This window comes from Rattus norvegicus, chromosome 7 (assembly GCF_021556685.1).
Source record: "Rattus norvegicus strain SHRSP/BbbUtx chromosome 7, alternate assembly SHRSP_T2T, whole genome shotgun sequence".
NCBI lineage: Eukaryota > Metazoa > Chordata > Mammalia > Rodentia > Muridae > Rattus > Rattus norvegicus.
Window position 1 is genome coordinate 137,103,024 of NC_141540.1, and position 22,538 is coordinate 137,125,561.

The 22,538-nt window shown below is 41.2% G+C and overlaps 1 protein-coding gene across 1 annotated transcript in view; it reads left to right on the forward strand.

Moving 5' to 3' along the window:
- Positions 1 to 22,538, forward strand: part of Arid2 (AT-rich interaction domain 2) — a 118,286-nt gene that overhangs the window by 33,442 nt on the left and 62,306 nt on the right. Inside the window, 1 exon segment of the mRNA NM_001432507.1 lies at positions 19,809 to 19,942. Within this exon segment, the coding sequence (NP_001419436.1) occupies positions 19,809 to 19,942 (134 nt within the window).

The window sequence follows — 22,538 nt, forward strand, 5'->3', positions numbered from 1 at the left end:
GGCTACTTCTGTAAACTATGCATCTACATGTCTTAAGTATGTTGTAGGTCATTGTCAGTAGCATAATGAACCTTGTGCACTGTGTACCTGTCCCACGTGAGACAGGAGGTATTTCTTTGTCTAGCTTAATTCCCTTAATTATCAGACTAAGTATTGAGGTATTGCTGTGCTTGTATTCAAGGGGTCCTTACCCAGTAGCCTGATGTAATGTCATGGTGCCGTAGAGAGGATCTCTTAGATGCCTCACTTGTCTATAAAAACCCTGATGGCCAATGAACTGAGGCAGGAAATAGGAGATGGGATATTGGTAGAAAGAGTCACAGAAATAGGAGCCTTGGGGAGAGATGAGAGCTAGTCACTGAGAGAGACATGGAGGAAGGCACTAAGGAAGAAGCAGACCAGGACCGAAGGAGAGATAAATAACCACGTGGAAGACATTGAATAGTTTGAATAGGTTAAATAAGTTACAAGCTAGTCAGAGAATGAACACAAAGTTATAGCCTAAGCATTTATTAATAAATAATTAGTCTCAAAGTCGTTATTGTTGGGAACTAAGAGATCAGCAGAAAAAAAATCCATTTTTCACACGATGCTATCTGTATTCCTTTAGCACATGGACCTTTGGGGAGTGCTTATGAATTATATAGTTCATATGCCATAAGTAAGATATAGATGCTTGCAAATCGTACACATGCATATGTGTGTGCACACACATGTACAATCTCAAGAGCCTACTAACTGAAACAATCCTGGACTTACTACATTATGCTAATTTTAGAGGAAGTGGTCCGTATAGGATGATAAAAATGTGGTTGAAAGAATTTCAGTAGTAAAGATTTGTCCATATTTTTGTATTTTTTAGTATAATTATAAATTTTGCCAATTTTCAGTATATCTTCTATGTATCTCTTAATGAATTAAAGCTTAACTTGTACTACTTCTCCAGAAGGACTTGTTACAAATAGGAAGGGACTGGCTCATGCATTATGTAAGAATGTATTTGTAAATTTATTAGAAATATACATGAGATGTCAATAACTTTGCTGAGTATAGGTAAGCCTTTAGATTATAGTTGTCACATTTAAAAAATAGATGCCGTCCTGTCATCAGTCTCCACCAATGCAGAGTGAAACCAGATTTACTTTTAAGGAAGGACTTTGGCCTTAGCTGCTCTAAGCCAGTTTTTCCGAGCAGTGCCTTGCATGCCTTTGATTGATTTAAAAGGGCTCATCACAGCTGTGCTGGGGTGGGGGTTGAGTAATGTAGGCTGTCTCTGCTTATTGATAATTACTCTGTTCAGATCTCCTATTTCTAACAGAATTTCACAGTTGGGGGAGAGCAGACATTTTAGGGACAATCTATGAATGTGGGAAAGCTGCTATTATAGTCCGAGACTTGTTGTGTGCATTAAGAAACTTAAAATTCCTATTTAAAGGTACCTTTGAAAACCAGTATATGTCAACGTTAATTGACCGTGCATTCCTTTCTGTGCAAAAGGAAAAAAAAATCCTAGTTTCAGCATAAATAGAAAGCAAAAATGGATCATGGGTAGCAGGTGTGAGTGTGACTGAGACACACTAGGACACTTACAAAGAGGATCATGGGTAGCAGGTGTGAGTGTGACTGAGACACACTAGGACACTTACAAAAATGAAAGTTCAGTGTGCAAAAATCAGTATATGCTAACAAAACAAAGTTGTCTCCTTTATTTCTGTGTACTTTACAGAATTCTTTCAGATTCTCTGGTTTTCTCCCTGTTCCTTGGTAGAGGATCAAATTCAGTGTCTTCTACATGTCTGCCAAGTACTCTGCCTCTGAACTGCATCCCAGTTCATTTGTTCTCGAGACCCAGGTTCATTCTCTAACTCTGACTAGCCTGGGACTTAACATGTAGGCTAGACCCGGCTGCCCTCAAAGTCATAGAGATCCTCCTGACAAATTTCCTTACGTAGTTCAGGCTAGATTTGAACTCACTTTGTAATGGTCTAGTGTTTTTAATAATGGCTGTTTTGCCTAATCCATACATTTAAAATAATTCCTATCGGGATTTTGTAGCATTTCCGAGCTGCTTCACTGTTTTGTAAATATGGGAAGGGTACTGTCCACATAAGGTTACTAAGTTGTTTTTTAAATTAAAGAATGGAAATTTATTCCAAAGAAATTATAGAAAATATCTAAAGATATAGGTGTATAGATGATTTATGATAGTTTTATTTATGTTATTTTTTAAAATCTCAGGTAGCTTAAATGTCTAAAATTACTTAGAATGCTATAGTCCAAGTAAAGAATAAGGAACTGTAGCAATGTCACATGTTCTATATAGTTAGCTAAATTAGTGCACACTTGTGAATACAGGAAGGTGAGACAGCTGTCAGTGCCCTGTACCTGTACAGTTAACACACTAGACGTACCTGTGTGTGAGTGTAGAGGCGAATGACTGAGAAATGTCCTTCCAGAAGTGTGCAGTGACTTGGCGTGCCCTTAGAGCGCCTGCCACGCAGCAGACAGCAGCACTTAGCAGCAGCAAGGCAGTGAGTGAGTGACTCCTCAGCGCTTGCTCCTCAGCACTCAGGAAGCATCATGGAGTCTGAAGGCACTGCAGTGTGAATGAGAAAGATAACTGAGAGGCGAGCCAACAGGAGCCTCCTGGATAGCCTACTGAGACGTTCGTTAGTGCGCTGAGTGGAGAGTTTACTACGAAAGGTTTCCACTTGGAGTACAGATGATAGAAAATAAGATGCAGGCCGCAAGCTGTGGAGAAATGCGGCCTGCGAGGCCTGGACAGTCAAGCATTTGGACTCGGCTTCTGCTTAGCTTTGAACTAAGGAAGGTGATTTAAGGTCTTTAATCTTGGGTTTTGAACTTATTCAAAGGTTTTGGTAACCGACCTCATAGTGAACTTGAACACTGACCCTTATTAAACCACCACCACTGTCCTCCTCCTCCTGCTACAAGGTGAGAGGGGTCACTGGAATGGCTTTTTTTTTTTTTTTTTTTTTTTTTTTTTGTTCTTTTTTTCGGAGCTGGGGACCGAACCCAGGGCCTTGCGCTTCCTAGGCAAGCGCTCTACCACTGAGCTAAATCCCCAACCCCTTGGAATGGCTTTTAAAGAGGCAACAGAATCCTTTTCTCTTTCTGTGGTATGAGGGAGAAATGTTCTTTATCTGCTAACTTGTAAGACTTGAAAGAGTATTGACTGTGATTTACATGGTCTAAATATAAGGCCCTTGGCAGGCATAGTGGGTAGGAAGACTCACATAATTTACTGGTACCTAGGTCTTGTATTTTATTATTTTTAAATACCCTAATGTTAAGATCCAATAAAATAATACAAGAATATGAAAAGTTATTTTAACCTACTTTTTAAAATGCCAAATACTGTATAACTCTGTGGAAGAATATGATAAAATCCTTAAATTTATACTTTTTGTAAGTATGTATTTATCATAATTCACGCTTATAAATGTCCTTGTTTTTTCTATACTAGATACAGCCTTTCTATTCCTAATTCATTCCTAGAGAACACAGAATAATAAGTGCCTTTGGTGGTTTTGGTGAAGGGACAAACGCTGCCTGTCGTTAGGAGTCCTCGAGGAAGATGCATGGAGAGAGAAGGAGCACTGATAGTTCTGGAGCTTGGTGCTAACCAAGTGCTGACGTGTATATCCTGATACATAAATGACAAGAGTGCAAGGGTCTTTGCCAAAAAGAGAAGGCATTTTCATTTCTCTGTCTTATTAAAGCAACACTGATGTTTTTATTAATATTGTTCGGTCAGATTTTCTTTATCACCAACAGTGATTTATGATTTTAAAAAATGCTCTTTAACTGCTTTCCAAAAAAGAATTGCCATGTGACCTACTAATTCTATTTTTAGATAGTATTCAAAAGAATTGAAACTTGATACTAAGCAGACTGTTCAGCAGGAGCCAAAAGATAATAGCATTAACTCACATGCTCATCGGCTTAAGAATGAAGAAGCAAAAGGTGCTGTTTACATAGAATAGGGTATTATTCAATCATAAAACAGTGTACAAACCTCATATGCTAAGTAAAAGAAGCTAAGTCCCCTATGTGCGCGCGCACACACACACAGACACACACAGACAGCGGGTTGATATTTATATGAAATATCAACCAAAAAAACACCTCTTCAGGGCATAACAGACCAGTGGTTGGAGTCATTGCTTAGTGAAGATAACATTTCACTTTTGGTATGAAGAAATAGTATGGAGGTCAGACAGTGGTGTTTCAAATGCCACTGAGTTGTCTTCTCAGGAGGGCTTCTCTGATTTTACGTTGGTTAAAAACCAAGGTGGTATATTGGGAGAAGGTCCTGTGGAGAAGGTTGTGGGCTGCATTTGCGTGTGGCCTTCTTGTGTACTTACTCTAATGCTGGCACCAAACTCATGTGAGCTCGTTCTGTAGCTGGGAGGTCAGCAGTAAACAGAAATCCGTTGACTCTCAGACGCAGGCGCCAATGCTTGTGGACTGACTTAGGCTTGTAGTCAGTGTTGTTCAGCGTTGAGTGAGCTTGGAGCTCCAGTTCAGTTGTCACTAACTGATGCTCTGTGGCAATGTGTGTCACTTGATAGGCAGGCTGTGGCCAGTAGCAGCTTCCAACCGGTGTATTAAGAGACTATTAGTAGCTCATAAGCATTCTGTCACTTAAGTAAACAGAACCTCCTTTGTGATCGGTTTAACTTGAAATCTTTTATCTTTGTTTAGCTTTTGAATAAAATGTGCTTATTTCCATATATAAGGGATTAAGGAGTGGGATGTTGTTAAATTCATAAGACTTTACAAAGAAGGACATCACATGATTTTCCGAAGACTACTTTGGAAAAGCCTGAGTCTTGATTGTGTAGTGGTCCATGGTGCGGTCCCACACAGTGGACCCTGGGACTGGATGTTAGCACTTACCACAGTTGCACGGTGGAGCTCAAGGTGAGTCGGAGTTTTGATGACCTCATATGTGAAATAATTACGTGTGATTTCTGCTTTGTGTTTTCTATTCTGGTGTATATGACATCATCCCACAAATGATGACCTCGGCAGTACTCCTGCTCTTTGTCACTGCAGTCATTTTACTGTCAGGGCTGTCTCAGCCTGGGAACTGTTAGGACCGTTTTCCTACTTCGTTGGACAGTGTTTTTAGAGAACAGTTTTGTGAATTGGGAATATGATGAAACACAATGGGAATGATGAAAAGGTACAAATTTAATTAAGCACTCATGAATTCTTAAAATCTGAATATGACTTAAATGTCCTTGTACTATAACATTCAACTTTTGAACCCATAACATAATAAAGTGTCAGTAAAAATATGAATTTTGTGTTCCCAAATTTTGAAATCTCATATTCTTTCTTCAAACCGCTGCAACTGTATGGATTCTTTGAGGAACTGATGTGACCCAGCCTGGGAGTTTGAGTGCTCAGGTCATTGTTTCCCAGCTTTGGTCATTCACATCACATTTCATAGTGAGGGCCCCGTGTGAACTCAGACTCCATCCTACTTAAGAGCACTGTGCCTGGGTCCGCGGTCCTCTGTCTCCAGCCTATGCATTGGGTGCTCCCGCTGTCAGCACTGCCAAGCAACCCTGGGTGGCTGTTGAGTGTGCATACCAGCTTTGCCGAGGGCGGGCATTATGAGAAAGATGAGATCCAGGAAGGTGGAAGCCGTCCCACAAGCAGGTTCCTGCCGCCGCCGCTGCCACTGCCGCTGACTGTTGAGCTCAGAAGTTAATCATATGGCCACACTTAGGACACAATGAGCTTATGAGATTTCAGTTTAGTTTTTATTCTGGTGGCATGTGCACAGGAGAAAAGTCTTATTACTAGGAAGATTCCGTTGCTTTACAAATCATCTGAACTCTGGCTTCCTTTGTGCTCTTCTTTCTGGCAGATTTCTTAATTCTTAAGTACCATCTAAGGGGTTAAATATACTAACAATAATGCCCAGCAGAAAAGGGAGGCGCTGAAAAGGGAATAGTGAGACCATTATCCACACGGTGCGGTTTGTCTTCAGAGGAGGCTAAAGTTATACAGAGGTATCAGAGAAGCATTTATAAAACTGGGATCTCTCTCTCTCTCTCTCTCTCTCTCTCTCTCTCTCTCTCTCTCTCTCTCTCTCTCTGTTACAATAAGAATTGAAAGCGGAACAGGTTTACAGTATGAGTCAGTGTTAACTTTCCGCCTCGGCTTTCTTCCATTCCTAAGTGTTACTCTTCCTTCCATTTTGGGAAATGGATATATGTGCAAAGCTTATGGGCTGTTTTTGTGTCTGAAAATCCTTTGATCTGTTCTGCTAGAAGTTGCAGATAGACAAAAAACTGCTCTCAGTGTCGGCATTCTGACTTCCTGAGTGCCTGAGGCTGAGCTTTAGAAGCATGGAGGCTCAAGGCTTATCACTCCAAGCTCTAAAAGTTAGAGACATCTATCCTTGCAGGTCAGAGCAAATTTGGCTCTTAGAAATTCACAGCTCAACATATGGTGGCTGGGTTCAGAAGCTGTGAGCCTCAGATACTGTGATCCTTGCTATGTCTGCTTAGTGACTGTCTGGGGACTCTTTAGTGGTGGGCTCATCTCAACTTAACTCTCTGTCACCTCCCACTGTCTAGGTACTTGCATAGACTGTGATCTTGGAAGCTCTGTGGAACTCTTAACCCTGACTGAACTGAAGGCACGTGAGCCTTAGGAGTCCTGTGGGCATTTAGTCTTGGTAGTCACTTTCCAACTGCCTTCTATCGATGGTTTCTAACTGTGCCTGTAAGCCCAGGGTTTGCTCTTAGTGTCACCACCTCACCCACTCTGGGAAAAAGACAAGTAGGCAGCTAGAGACCAGGCAGGGGCTTATTGAGCCTAACATTGCAACACGGTGGGCAAAGGAACATCTCAGACAAACCCAGCACAGAGGAGTAACTAGCTTCTTATATAGCTAGAAAGGGACCGAAACACAGTGCTGATGTTGGAATTCTACCAGTCAGCCTTGCATGTGCATGGCTTACAGTTCCTTCAGCTCCCACTAAAAACCTTTGTATCACTCACAAGCTTTGCTTATAAGCCAGTTATGAGTCTCACGTCGTGCCAATCGTGAGCTGTTTGCTGATTCACTGGGAAGATGCACCCCCTCAGACATTTGTCCTAACTAAGAATAGTTTCAAGGGGAATGGGGTCACCCAGAGTTCACTGATGCTGTGTTGCCTGGATCAGAATCATCCAAAGCTCTTCCAAGTTGCCTGGAGTGATCTTGACTGGAGCAAAGCCTCCTGCGGTAGCAGCTGTTGCACTGTCTTTGCAGCTGGAGTGGAGTTTCCTTGAAGTAATGGTGGCTATAAATTCCCTAATAGGGCAGCCTGGCATAAGGGAGACTTCATTCATGGGGTACACAGATAGGCTAGGCCTATCTTAACAGCTTTGGTGAAGAAATGTTTCATAGAGAGAATTAAAGGGTACCTCTAATAAAGGCCTGTGAGGTTAGTATCCTTAATGTGTTTAGGGCTTACTCCTTAACCCTACGTTCTCCTAGGGAAGACAGTGTGCCCCTGCTTGTTCCGACCTCTCGTGCCTTTCATTCATCGGCTCGAGTAGGGTGGACCATTTCTACTTTTTAAGTGGTACGGGGATTGAACCCAGGGTTTGTGCGTGCTAGGCTGGTGCTCAGTCATTAGGCTCTTCTTTAATCCAGATGTTCAGTTTCAGTACTCAGTAGGAAAATCCTCCTTTGTAAAACAACTAAGTACATTCAAATAGTGTATTATTTAATTCGATTCTTGTTGATTTTGAGAGTATAAAGCTATCAATACTTAGACAAATCAAAGCTCAAAATATATTTAAAAATGTAAACATTCATAATTTTTAAAACCACTATCATTTCATTTTTATCTAATTGTATTTTACCTGTATGCAATGGATTTTCCCTACTTTTATCTGTAGAGATATTGGATTTTTATGTAGTAGTAATTTTCAATGAAGAAGGAAATACCAAAACTTCGGGTGAGTATCCTTTGTTATTCATGAATGAGTTAAACTTAGATCTCCCTACATTGTCTAAAATGAGGAAAATTAAAATGTTATAAACTTGAAATTCACTTCCTAGGAGTCAAAACTCTGGATACCGTGACTTATCAAGAGAAACTAGACAAACCGAAGCTGTCGTAGGTGGAGGAGCCTCTGATCTCTCTGCCTCCATGGCTCAGGTGCTGGGATTTAGGTGTGCACCACTGCACCCTGTACATGTATGCATTGTTCATGTATGCATTGTTCATGTATGCCTTGTTCATGCTGACCAAGTACTCCATGGCTGAGCTCCACCCTCAGCAAAGGAGAACGCTATAAATACAGCAAGTAAATACCATTCACTCAGTGCCTGATCTGTGTTCTCAGCAGGTACTTGCCAGGTGTTTAAGAAGTGCTCAAAATGTTCCTTCCTGCCTTTTCTCAAGACTGTCAACAGACTGCAGACCTTGGTGGCTAAAGTACCGACTAGAGAAATTGCTGAATGGGAAAGGCTCGGTCTAGGGAAATGATAATCACTGAGCTGACACCATGGTCGCTGTGGAGCCGTACAGCGCAGGCATTGCCGCTGAGGGCTAAGTCAGACTCCGTACAGCGCAGGCATTGCGGCTGAGGGCTAAGTTGGACTACTGTGTGTGGGGTGCACTCAGCTTCCGCTGTTCTTGCAATGCTTCCAAACCCGTTGGACTTTTAATTGGAATTAAATTTGAGGAAAACTCAGGGTTACACCTAGCTAGACACATAGAGTTTCATGCTGTTTTAACATGTGTGCACGTGTGTACATCTGTGTGCGTATATATTGTCCTCACCTTTGTCTGTGGCTTATTTACTTTTATGTTACAGATAATATTTTATTTTGAATTTTTATCTTTTCCTTTTCTCTTTGCCTCATTTAAATTAAATACAGATTTATTTCTACCGTGCTTGAGTATATGTTTGTAATTTATTATAATAGAACTCATCCTTATTAAAGTCAAATGCTTGGTGCTTCTGTCCTGTTGTTTCATGAACTGAAAGACTGAGACTCTTGTAACAGTCCCTGCTTTTGACGTATAGATCATTGATGTCACAAGTGCCTTTATTTTTGTTTGTATATAAATCCCAGAAGACACATTGTTCTTTAAAGGCACACACACACACACACGCACGCACGCACGCACGCACGCACGCACGCACGCACACTTGACAACTGTCATTATAAGCCTTGGGGATAATAATCTCAACAGTTGGGAAGCAGAAGCAGGAGGACCAGAGTCCATAGTTATCTTTAGCGGAGAGAGATAATCCAAGACCAAACGGGGCTACATAAGAATTTGTCTCTCAAACAACAACAACAACAACAACAAAAAAAAGCCCTAAAACATTGAAGTTCTTCTGTTTTAAGTGCTAACCCCGCTAAGACGCTACATACCCTTTCCCACTAGCATCCGGGTTAACTTTGCTTTGCATGGCTGTGTTTTATGAGGCCAGGTCTGCCTAGTAAACCCATGCCGGCCTGGGCTTTGCTGTGTCGCCCTTCTTCCAGCTTCCCATCCTCCTGCCCTCTCTGCCACCCGTGTGCTAGGATGACAGCTGTGCTGCTCCGTCACTGTGGTAAACCCTTTGTAAACTAGTTCTAAGTTACAAGTCATTTCTCTTTGCAATGACATTTCCATATTGGATTTTATATTTTGAGTTAATTTTCTAGAATAGTGACAGTGTGATTTTTCCCTCTGGTTTCCATAGTTTCTAGTGCATCCATCTAGAGCATTTCCTGTCCTTGTTAATTTAAAGAGCAGACATGTTTGTCTTTTGTTTCTCTCAGGTCGCCCGCCTTTGTAGTTCTTTGGGTTGTTGTGGTCGCTCTGTGTGTGTGGCTGGGAGAGATTCCTTTTTCTTAGCATTGCTTGAGAATTTAGTAAGCACCTCCGTGCATTTTCACTTGGTTTTCTATTATTTCCTGGTTAGTCTCTTTTCTGATTATATTTGAAAACTCCTAGACATTGAATTGTCTTTTTTCATTGTTGTTTTAAATTGCTTATAAGAATTTAGGGGTGGGGTCTTGGTGATCTAGAGTCAGGTTGATTGATCTTTACAGGATTGAGGTTTTCTCAACCTCCTAGTAGCACAGCATTTATCTCAGCCTTGCATCCCCTCCCTCCTTTTCCCATCATCCTGGGGACTGACTGTAGGGCCTGCACACACTAGCCAGAGCCTTGCATGGCTTTTTGTTTACTTTTGGTGCTGGTAGGAAATTCTGTAGGCCTTGATGAAAGCCATAGTTGCTTTTGCTTGCCTGCTTGTACTTTAGTTTTCTAGGTGGTTCATCGTGGCTTCAGACATCTTCTCCACAGACCTTCCTGTTAAGCGGAGCCCTGAGTGCCATGCCTGGCCTTCTCTACCTGTGCTGCAGTTCAGTTGTCACTCTTCTCCCAAGCCCTCGGTGCTTTGGTTCTCTTTCTGTTTTTTGGTTTTTTTATTTTAAATGTGTGTGTGTCAGAAGCGTGTAAGCATACATCCACCACAATGCCCACGTCAGAACAGCTTGAGAGAGTCCACTCTTTCCATCCTGTGGTTTCCAGGTATTGAACTCAAGTTGTTCTCTTGCTGTCAAACACTTGAAGTATAGAGTCATTCACTGGCGTGGGAAGTCTTTTCAAATACTTAGTTACGTATGTTTAGCTTTGCGTAATAAGGTGGGAGTAAATGACCTATTCCACCATCTCTTTAAGTAAAAATATTCATTTTAGACCTTTTGCCTACTTAAAAAATCTCCTAAGGCTGTTTTTCTTCATCCATCCTTCCAGTAAGTGCCCCACCATTATTAGAGCATGATCTAGACTTTGTGTTTAATTTGGTCTTTTATTACTTCTTTTGAAAAACCTAAAATGTAGAACACTAGTGGGAAGGTACACATATATATTTGTATATTTGGTTTGTTTTTATTAGATTTTCTATACTTAAAGACAATTATGGAGCTGGAGAGATGGCTCAGCGGTTAAGAGCACTGACTGCCCTTCCAGAGGTCCTGAGTTCAATTCCCAGCAACCACATGGTGGCTCACACCCATCTGTAATGAGATCTGATGCCCTCTTCTGGTGTGTCTGAACACAGCTACAGTGCACTCATATACATAAAATAAATAATTTTTTTAAAAAAGATAAGCGTGTATTCACCAGTATGATATAGAAATTTATAGTTTTCTGGCAAAGTACAATCTTTTCTGGTTATTTTAAATGTATTAAATAAATGTTGTTGATAGTTCATTGCTTTTTATAAAGAAATTATTTGAATTTAATTTTTAGAGCTTTAAATTTTTTTATGTGTGAGTTTTAATGGCATATATGTATCTGTGCTACATATGTTTTTGGTGCCTATGGAACCCGAAAGTCAGTGCTGAATCCACTGTAATGATCTTCTATAAGAATTGTAAGTGCCCTTAATCACCAAGCCAATACTAGCCCCAGGATTTATGTTGATAATCTGTGTGTGCGCTTGTGTGCCTGTCATGTGCATGTGCGTGCCTGTCATGTGCATGTGCGCGTGTGTTTACTACCTATGTGAGGGTGCCTGCTGAAGCCCCAGAAGGGGAGCTGGAGTTATAAGTGGTTACGAACTGCCCTGTATGATGGGTTAGGAACAAAACTCTGTAACAGTACAAGAGCTCTTAATGGCTCAGCCCTCTCTCTCCAGCTGTGCACTTAATCTTTTATCACTTGGTAGCCACATAATCAGTAGTTAATGATAATTTTAATATATTGTAAATGTTTGTCTAAATGTTTAAGTACAGTTCAATTCACTATGATAACCTCGTTTAGAGTAGCATTTGGTCAGTGTTCTGTCTCAAGAACTAGACACAGACAGACAGACACACAGATCTAATTATCATTGTAAATCAGTCGTTTCTTTTGGCTGTGGTAGAGAGCAGTCAATTTATAAGTCAGCTTTGTTTGGTAGCATTACTTACAGCTTGCTTGGAAGTGAATGTGAAGTTTCTGATGGAAATGTCATTCCAATCTCTAGGTCTATCTCTGGTGTCCACTTCTATTTACCTTGTGGTAAATTTCAAGATGACAATGATATTCTCTCCAATGCTAAAAGTATCTTAAATTTTTCTCAGCTAATGTCTTTCTATTCCTTGTTTGGTTTGGTTTGGTTTGGTTTTTGTTTATTGTTGGCTTTGTCTTCTCTTTGATTTTGTTGCTTTGCTTGTTTGGTAAATGGATTGGGGCAAGAGACGTCTCCAGTTAGCTATATCTTGTTAGTCTGCATAAAAGAATATATAGTCAGTTTCTAAATGGTATGATTTGATTTCGATAAAACATTTATTTTCATTGGTGGCAGAACCTCTGTACTTTTGAGTTTCTGTTTCCTTTGTTTAAAAAGAGTGTTGATGAATAAAATATTCATTGGGTATTTTTCACCTTACTGGAAATACCTAGTTTACTTTTGCTTCTGATTTTACTGAGGTCAGTTAATATTGGCACTTGGGCTGCTACAGTTGTTCGCCATGCATTGGAGCATGTTCTGCATCCTTGAGATCTGCTTATGAGTCCTGAGTTAGTGATTCCTTAGTCACTGTGTCTGGAGTGGCGTTGCCCTCACCTGGAAATCAGTAGCTTGTTCCTTCCTCCTCCACGCTTGTCACCTTCAACTCCGGTCTGTTCTGTTTGTTATGGATTAAGATGCGTTTGTCAAGAATCGGCTTTTAAGTGGCCCTTTTTTTTCTTTACAGAATTTAAAGTGTTTGTTTTAATGTGTGTGTGTGTCTGCATGTGTACATGGGCATGTTGTTTTTAATGTGTGTGTGTCTGCATGTGTACATGGGCATGTTTTTAATGTGTGTGTGTCTGCATGTGTACATGGGCATGTTGGTGCAGGTGCCCACAGAAGCTTGGGAGCCACCTGGCATGGATGCAGGGACCCAGCTCCGATCCTGTGCCAGAGCAGTGTGTGCTTTTATTCACTGAGCCATCTCTCATACCCTGTCTCAGGTAGGGTTTCACTGCTGTGCACAGACACCATGACCAAGGCAACTCTTATAAGAACAGCATTTAATTGGGCTGGCTTACAGGTTCAGAGGTTCAGTCCATCATCATCAAGGTGGGAGCATGGCAGTGTCCAGCAGGCATGGTGCAGGAGGAGCTGAGAGGTCTACATCTTCATCTACAGGCTGCTAGAAGACTGGCTCCCAGGCAGCTAGGATGGGAGTCTTAAGGTCCACAGTGACACACCTACTCCAGCAAGGCCACTCCTACTCCAAGGCCACACCTCTTAAAAGTACCACTTCCTGGGCCTGGCATATACAAACCATCACACACCTCAAATGTCTAAGTCTTAAGCCACATAAGTTTAGACTGCTCGGCAGAACTCCACCTTCTTCTACAGCGGTGCCCCTGAGCCTCAAGGGAGGTACAGTAGAATGTGAGGATCAGGCCGGGTTCTGTACAGCTCCTTTTTACCTCTCTAGCAAAGGATTCTGCAGGCGTAAGTTTTATTCTCCTCTAAGAGGAACAAGTGAATAATAATGAAATAAATTAATGAGATAAATAAATTTAGAAACATGACTGGATACTGAACTATCCCTTCTCTTTAAGATTTTCATATCATTAGACAATACATAGAGTACTGTTGTAAATACTTTTAGATAGGGTCTCAACAAGTGACTCTTTGGGGAAGTTCTGCATGAGAAGAAACTGCTGGTTTTAAAGAGGACCAACAGTTACCTCATAAAAGTTCAGTTTCTTAACAACCTGTTGGAGCTAAAACCTTGAAGAGTATCCTTTGCCCTACTGCTAATACGTGGACCAGCAAGTGTTTCCAAAGCAGTCTGCTCATATTTGTCTCCTCCATGAGCCATCTTTATTAAAACGTGTGTCTGCTGGGATGCTCAAAGTCATGTCGCAAACTCAAATCCCAGTTTCTTGAGGCTTTGTGGCTCATTCTGTGTTGTGTATTCTGAATATTACGACCAAAACTACCATTCTTTAATCTCCAACATAACTGTCAGTTATTTCCTTAATTAAAGATAGTTGGCCTTGGTGATTTTTCACATTGTGCTTTTGAAGAAATCTTGTTACTTTTAACTTCATGCTGGATACATAGGTTTTGGAAAGTACCCTTAATATGATTTTTTAAAAAAAAGAAGTAAATGTAACAAAATATGACTAAAGCAATGAAATAGTTGCGGCAATTTACAGATCAGAACAGGAGAAGAGCAACTGAGAGTAGCTACATGATAGAAAAGTCCAAAAGTGATTTTTTTTTTTTCCCTAGATAGATTTTGCTGACCATGTAGTCTCTGGTTACATTTTACATGAATGAGGGAATACTTTTTTTTTTTTAGCACTGTTGTGCTTTTATAGTTTGCTTTTTATTTGTTAAAAATTATTTTTAAAATATTAAATAAGATTTTTATTTTATTTGATGACCTAGAGCAGTTTTGAACGAGGGGATAAATAATTAGAATAGAGTTGTAAAAGGTGGCGTCACCCTTGCCTGTTCTTGTTCCTGTTGTGTGCGTTTGTAGCTGTGCTGTCTTGTGCCCTTTAGCTGAACAAGTTTAGCTCCTCAGTGAGGTTTATCCGCATTTGTTCCCATCCTTCACTTTCGCTGTCTGAGGTCAGGAAGCAAAGTGTTAAATCATGAATTAATTTGCTTATGTGATGGAAATGGATTCATAATACTCTGCTTGCTTAGCCACTGTTTGTGACTTGAATAATTCACACGATGTTTCCCTCATCTCCTTTTGGTGTTCCAGAACTGTTACTACCAGTGCCATTCTTAGCATTTCCCTCCGCACTGTACTATCTGTGATTTCTTTTCTTTTTTAAAAAAATTTATTTATTTATTTTATTTATATGAGTGCACTGTAGCTGTGTTCAGACACACCAGAAGAGGGCATCAGACCCTATTACAGATGGTTGTGAGCCACCATGTGGTTGCTGGGAATTGAACTCAGGACCTCTGGAAGAGCAGTCAGTGCTCTTAACCGCTGAGCCACCTCTCCAGCCCCCCATCTGTGATTTCTTTTCTTTTTTTCTTTTTTTTTTTTTTCTTTTTTTCGGAGCTGGGGACCGAACCCAGGGCCTTGAGCTTGCTAGGCAAGTGCTCTACCACTGAGCTAAATCTCCAACCCCATATCTGTGATTTCTTATGCCGTCTTCCTTTCCCCTGCTGTTTTAAATGTATTACTAGATTTTTTGTTTTAGGTCCTTGATTTTTTTTGGTTTTGTTTTGTTTTAAGAAACAAGTAAATTTTATCACTATAATAATTGAGAAATCAATCATACCTTTGTGCAGGATGTATTTTATTATAGAGTCCTTTCTCATGCACTTTCCACACCAGTATCAAAATCCCATATAGGCTATATAAAGAGTGTACCCCCTGTACCGCTGGTACCGCCTTGTATCACCCTGTACCCCCTTGTGCCTCCATGTACCGCCGTGTATGGCCGTGTTCAACTGGCCTCCTGTCTGCTCCTCTACTCATGAAGCTACAGCTGCTACTTGCAGCTACTGCAGCACGGCCTGAGTTCCCCACTGCATTTCCAACAAAACCTCACACAGTGTCCATACAGGCCCTACTGTACCTTCCTCTTCTACTGTTTCCTTCCTACCTTCCTCCCCTCCTTCTTTTGCCGTCCTCGCTCCTGTCTGTTCTCTTTGCTCCTCTTGTTTCTTGTCTTCTTTCCTTCTATTCCTTGCGTGGCAGCCTCTGATAAAAGTTAACCCTGAGGGAGGAGGCTTCCGTGTTAGTGCCAGCTCAAATCCACTAAGACCTATGTCTGAAATGTGTGGTGCTGTTCTTTATCTTCATTAATGAGGTGTTTTTGTGATGTAGAGAGAAATATACCACAAGCAATTACGGGGCTGTTGGTTACCTCCAAGATGTACATGCTACTGTCGTAACGAGGTGTGGTCATTGGTTGCATCCCTCCGTGGAAGTCTGCATGGTGCCTTCTGATACTGTGAAAGTTAGACAAGAGGAAGGAGGCTTTCATGTCAGATCCAGCTTGGATTCCCACTTCCTGTGTCCAACATTCTGTCTTCAGCCTCAGCGACTGACTGACTTTCAACCACTGTTGTGTTGCTGTTTGCCACGCTCAACCTTGTTTGGATTTGTGTTTCCCTCATTGCTAGGATGATGAGCATAATATTTTGTGATATTTCTTAGCCACTTTTTTCTTTTGGAACTCTGTTCAGACCCCATCCCTCCTTTTTAAGTCTGGGTTATTAGGTTTTTTGTTTGGTTTTGCTTTCTTTTTTAGTTCTTACATATTTCAGATAATAATCTTCTGTCAGATGTTTAGCTAGCAAAGATCCTCTTCCATTTTGTGAACTTTCTACTAACACATAATGCTTGTTTCTTTAGGTATGCAGAAGCTTTTCAGTTTTATAAAGACCCACATGTCAATTATTGGTCTTAATTTTGGGGCAAATGGGGTCTTACTTGGAAAGTCCTTTTTTATACCTATATTTTATAGAGTATTACCTCTGATAGTCGTGGGACTAATGGATCAGGAATACGAAGGGCCAAGGGTGCTTCAACCTGGGATGACACCTCAGATGAGGACAGCAGGAGTGGGCTAACTTCCCCCCCCCAACCTGCGTCTGTAAAATTGGCTCCCCCCACCATCAACCCTAATAGGAATTGATTACCCTGACACTTCTCTCCTTGTGCATCTTATAAGGCTGTCCAGTGTTTTCCCCCACCTCTACCCTACAGCCACTGACTACATAGATGAGGTGTCTTCCCACTCCCCTGCCCTGGCCAATGGTGTACGGCCACACAAACCTTGCTGCAGAGACCCTGGCCACCTCCCCAGGGGCATAGATACCCTCCTCCCCCACCCCAATAAATGGGCCAGTTCTCCAAAGCTCTTCCCTGATAACGTTTTTTCTTGTTTTCCTTCCTTCCTTCCTTCCTTTTTCCTTTCTTTTCCCCCACCCACTTATTGCTTACTGAGATCCTGCACTGCATCCACCCATGCCCAGTTAAGCTCCCCTTCCTCTAGCGCAGCCTGGTGTGCATGGGACCTTGCTACTCCTGGGAAGTGGACATGGGGTAGGGTGGCAGTATTTGTGTAGAACTTTCAGTGTCTCATATTCAGGTCTTTGGTTCATCCGGAGTTAGTTTTTGTTCAGTACATTAGATATGCGTCTAATTTCATTCTTTTTTTTGTGTGGACTTTGAGTTTTCCCGGCATCGTTTGCTGATGATGCTGGCTTTTCTCCAGTGTATGTTTTTATCATCTGTGTGAAATACCAGATGGATGTAGTTATATGTATTTGTGTTTGGGTTTTCTATTTTGTCCCATTAGTCTGTATTTCTTTTTGTGTGTATGTGTCAGTACCATAATGGTTTTATTATTGTGGCTTTGTAATATATCTTGACGTATGGAATGACAATTCCCCTCAGCATTGCTCCTTTTGCCCAGGTCTGCTTTGATTGGCAGGATCTTTTGTGGTTCCATATAAATTTTAGAATAGTTTTTTTCCTATTTCTGTGAAAAATGAGGTGGGGATTTTGATTAGATTGCATTGAGTCTATAAGTGACTTTTGATAGAACGGTTATTTGACAATATTCTATTTTACCTCAGGTTCACTTTTGGCTGTGAAGCCAGATCAATAGCTAAAACCTAGTCAGAAATGACTCTGCCATCCTCACCTGCCACGGCAGCTGTGGCATTCATTCATTCATTCATTCATTCATTCATCCATTTATTTTACCATGCTACTCAATTTATATCTAAGATTATGCATATTTTTCCTTCTGTGGTAGCTGCACCAAGATCATGGATGGGCTTGGTTTATGTGCCCTTTGTGGACTTAAACTACAAAGGGACTATTCATTTTCAGACATTCTTCCATCCTTTAGACTATAAGCTACTTGCTTGGGGCATCCCTGGGTCAGACTGCAGTGTTCTGTGTGTGCACATCTTAGCGTGGTGCCGAGTCTACAGCGGTGAGACGGGCTGTAGTGAAAGACTCTCCTGACCCAGTTGAGCTCACAAGGAAAGCTCGGGAGGAAGGGAAAGTGGTGATTTAATTCCTTTTTGTCTCTAGGCATGAATTATTATTGCTTTTGTAGCCATTTAAAGTTTTTCATTCAGATGCAGGAATATAACAAGGAAAAACAATTCATTGAGATAAAATGGCAGAGTTTTATTAAAGTTTCACACTTTATTATGTATTGTTTCTATCTCTTTGCACAATTTCAGAAGGGTGGCTAGATTACATGGGAAGGAGCTTTACAAACATGAGACTGTTGTGGGATGTAAGTCATTTATTACGTGGGGAGTGTGTCACAGAGGTAGAGCGTCTTGCTAACACACAAGTTGATCCCATGAAAGCGCCACCTCTTACTTTCAGAAAGACCTAGAAGGAGAACACGAACTAGTGATGGTTTTCCCTGTAGTTAATTCATAAAAGTTTTTTTAATTTATTTATTGTCTGTTGTATGTGTGTGGCCTACATGCCTGTTTGTCTACCACATTTGTGAGTACAGATGGTCGTGAACCTCTACAAATAAAGGAAATAAATAAAATAGATGATAAAATAATCTATGATAGATGATACATATATACATACATACATACATACATACATACATACATACATACATACATGGATGGATGATGGATGCAGCATGCTTTGTGACAGCAATTGTAAAACAGAAGCTTATGATCATGGAAGAACTGAGTTACTATCACTTGGGTAAGTAGTGCATTGCTATTATATGTTGGTAAAATAGTCACAGAAATATATTGAAATATGCAGTGAGCCTGTATAGACTTCAGGGTCAGGGAATTGTCTTTTCATTTGTGTTTATAGTAACTTAATAGCTCTTTTTAGTTTTATTTTTGCAATAATAGATTTACGTTGAATCAAGGATATAGTCCAGATCAAAGTTACTACATTTCCTTGCTAAATTACCTTTCCAATTATATCTTTTTTTTTCCCCTGAAAAGTTGGTAAACTAACAGTTATTTGAAAAGTCTGATGACTTAACTCCAGATACAAAAGTTAATTTGTAAAATAAATCAAAATCAGTCTTCTATAGTTATTAATAGGAATTCATTATATCGTTGCAGAAAATAGCTCAGAGTGATCTTCATAAAGGATAGCAATTTTTTCACTTGGCCATTAGAACCCATCACAAGTCTTTTTGGTATGAATATAGCTATTGCTCCTACAACAAAAACCTCATTCCTACCGTATGAATCTACGTTTATCACCGCTTATGGTGGTGAGCTAACAGCCTTGGACAGCACACTGAGCACATCATGCCATTTTATCCTCAGCACAGCCTCATCAGTTAAGCCTCAGTGCCGGCTAAGGCTTCAGCCTGGATCACTGGGACTTGGTTCATTATCTTTTTTCTGTTGTAAGCCGCAGAGCTTGGGCTTAGCAGGTCTGTAACCTAGGTTACCTCCTAAGTCTTGTCTTCTAACTCCTCCTGTTTTCCTTCTTTGGGCGGTGTTGGTGAGGAAGGCTTTATTTGGTTTACATTTCTTCATCCTCTCAGAGCATGAACAGTGCATGCAGTGTTCGTCATTCACCCGCAGGCGCTCGTAGTTTGCTCTACTGTAGATAGTTTTGTTCCTGGAGTTGTGAGGTTTTTTGTACAGAGAAGAACCATTGCGCTGAGTTTACCACCGTGTCCTAGTGAGTGAAGTCACTGTCTTCTTAGCACACGGTGTTGTTCTCCTCACTATGGCTATGAACAGACTCCAGTCTTAGGTACCCAGGAAAGAAAGAAACATGCAGTAGAAGTTTAAAAGTAACATACAATGGTTTTCTCTTTCAGTTATCTAGAAAAGTACGAGAAAGTTCACCATTTCGGGGAAGATGATGATGAGGTACCACCGGGCAATCCAAAGCCACAGCTCCCTATTGGTGCGATTCCGTCTTCCTACAACTACCAGCAGCACAGCGTGTCAGGTACGTACCACGGGCTTTGCTGGGCGTAGGCCCAGAGGGTTGAAGTGCGATGTAGACATCATGCGCGTGCGCGGTGAGTTAGGTGACCTACTGTGCACATGAGCATGCTTAAGTCCTTAGGCCTTTCCCAGCTTGGCTTTACTTTCTGTTAGAGCCCTTTGTACCACAGATTATAAAAGTAAGTTTGGGACTGGAGAGGTGGCTCAGCGGTTAATAGCACTGACTGCCCTTCCAGAGGTCCTGAGTTCAATTCCCAGCAACCACATGGTGGCTCACAACCATCTGTAATGAGATCTGGTGCCCTCTTCTGGTGTGTCTGAAGACAGCTACAGTGTACTTATATATAATAAACAAATATCTTTTTTTTTTAAAGGAAAGTTTGGGAATTTTTTAAAGTAAATTTTCTTACTGATTTTCCTTATTAGCTTATCATTAGTAAATTTATTCCAAATAGCTAATAAATGACAAAAAGGAAGGTCTATTTAAGAGTAGAGAAACTGGGGGTTGGGGATTTAGCTCAGTGGTAGAGCGCTTGGCTAGCAGGCGCAAGGCCCTGGGTTCGGTCCCCAGCTCCGAAAAAAAGAAAAAAAAAAAAAAAGTAGAGAAACTGACCATAAACTACCATAAGAAACCTGGGCTCAGAGGGACCGAGTGTTAGGGAAGCCACAAGCCCTGCATGGAGTCCACTGCAATGCATAAAGAATGTCAGAAATGATCTGAATTCTGTCATTCCTAACATGATGTTACAGGTCTTTTTCAATCAAGTGGCATCGTTATAGAAATTTCTGTAGCTGCAAAGGAATGATTTGGATCAGGAAATAATTAACTTGAAACTCTGGTAAAGAGATTGGAATGGAGCTGCTGGAGGTCCTAGTTTTCAGGAGTTCTGGAAGATGAGCTGGGATCCATGTCTTTAGCATTTGGCCTACTCAGGGCAAGAGATAGCAACATTGTAAGCAAAAAAAAAGAGTTGTTTTATGCGTTTTCCGTGGTTGGTCATTGGTCCTTGTGCAGAGCTCTAATGGTCGCTGGCTCTCTGATTTAAGCAGGCACACTGTGTACTGTTTCACCTCTTCATTTTATGCTCATGTCTATTTCCAAAGTTTCATTCATGTTGGATTTGCCTCTGTTTCTTCCCCAACGATTCCATAACTGAAGACATAGAGGCTCTTCTTAATAATCGCGGTTTGCCTAGGGAGAGGCACCATCACATGCCTTTTTAAATGACAGCAGTGAGGCAGGAAGTCAGTGCGAAGCAAACCTTTAAATGTGCTGTTTGTACTGCCGTCAGCTCCTGCCTTGGCTTCCCTGGATGATGAACTACAAGCTGTGAGCGGGAATAAGCCCTTTAATAAACCCTTTCCTTCTCAGATTGCTTTTGGTCTCAGTTCATCGTAGTAACAGGAAGCAAGCTCAGTCTCTTTATTGCTTTGGTTTTGAGACAGGGTTTTGCTCTGCAGCCCTGCTTGACTCAAAGCTCCTATTCTCTTCCTGCCTCAGTTTCCCAACTGTGAGATTACAGTAGCCTGTCACCACACCCCGCTGTTTACTTGTACAGATTACAGTCCTGGTTAACTTCACCTAACCACAACCTCTGGCTCTGAATGACAGGCTCTTTTTTGCATTTTTGGAAGCCTGTGCTGAAAACCTGGTGGAGCTATGTACTCAGAAGCCAATGGCAAAGATGGCTGAAGCTACCTGTTTAAAAGCCGAAGGCTCACCCATCAACCTGCTGTAACATCCCACTTTTGATATAATGTTTCTGCTTCATTATGGTGGGAATCTAGACAGTTGTCTTAGATGTATCCTAATTTGACAGTCTGCACAAGAGATACTTAAAGAAGAGGCCATTAGGAGCTTTCTTCTCCATAGCAGAATTCGTGGTTCACACTGAAGAAAGATGGTGCTTCAGAGCAAGAGATATGTTGCATCTTGGTGACACTATTGTACTAATGATCGTGGTTATCACCCATACAAAACCCTTACCTGGTAGCTCTCCAAGTTATCAGTAGGAAAGTTGAGAAAACTCAACTTGTGTTTTGCTTTGGGTTTTTGTGTGTGTGTGTGTGTGTGTGTGTGTGTGTGTGTGTGTGTGTGTGTGTGTGTGTGTCTGTCTCTGTCTCTGTCTCTGTCTGTGTGTCTGTGAAAAACCTATGCCAAAATAAAAATTACCTAGTGATTAATTTTGAAATTGTATTTAAGGATAAGACCTAAGTAAAGAATTCAAGGTCAGAGTCCTGGCTTGGCACAAGGGAAGGCCTAGGTTCCTCTTCCAGCATCACACACATAATCAATCCCAGATGTGGTAGCACCGGAACTCCAGCAGGTCAGTCAGGGTGACCCTGAGCCGGAAGCCTGTCTGTGCTACCAGGGAAAAGAACGTCTTTTCTTAAAAATAAAAAAGTCAGGTACCACTCAGTGGTTAAAGTGCTTGTCATTCAACCATGAAGGCCAGAGTTTAGATTCCCCAGAAACCCACATAAATATATGGCAGCCCAACCCCAGGAGACAGATGTGCTCTCTAGGTGTGTAGACAAGCTCTGGATTTCCTTTAAAGACTCTTTCCGAAGTGAAAACTGAGAGTTTTTGGAAAGTT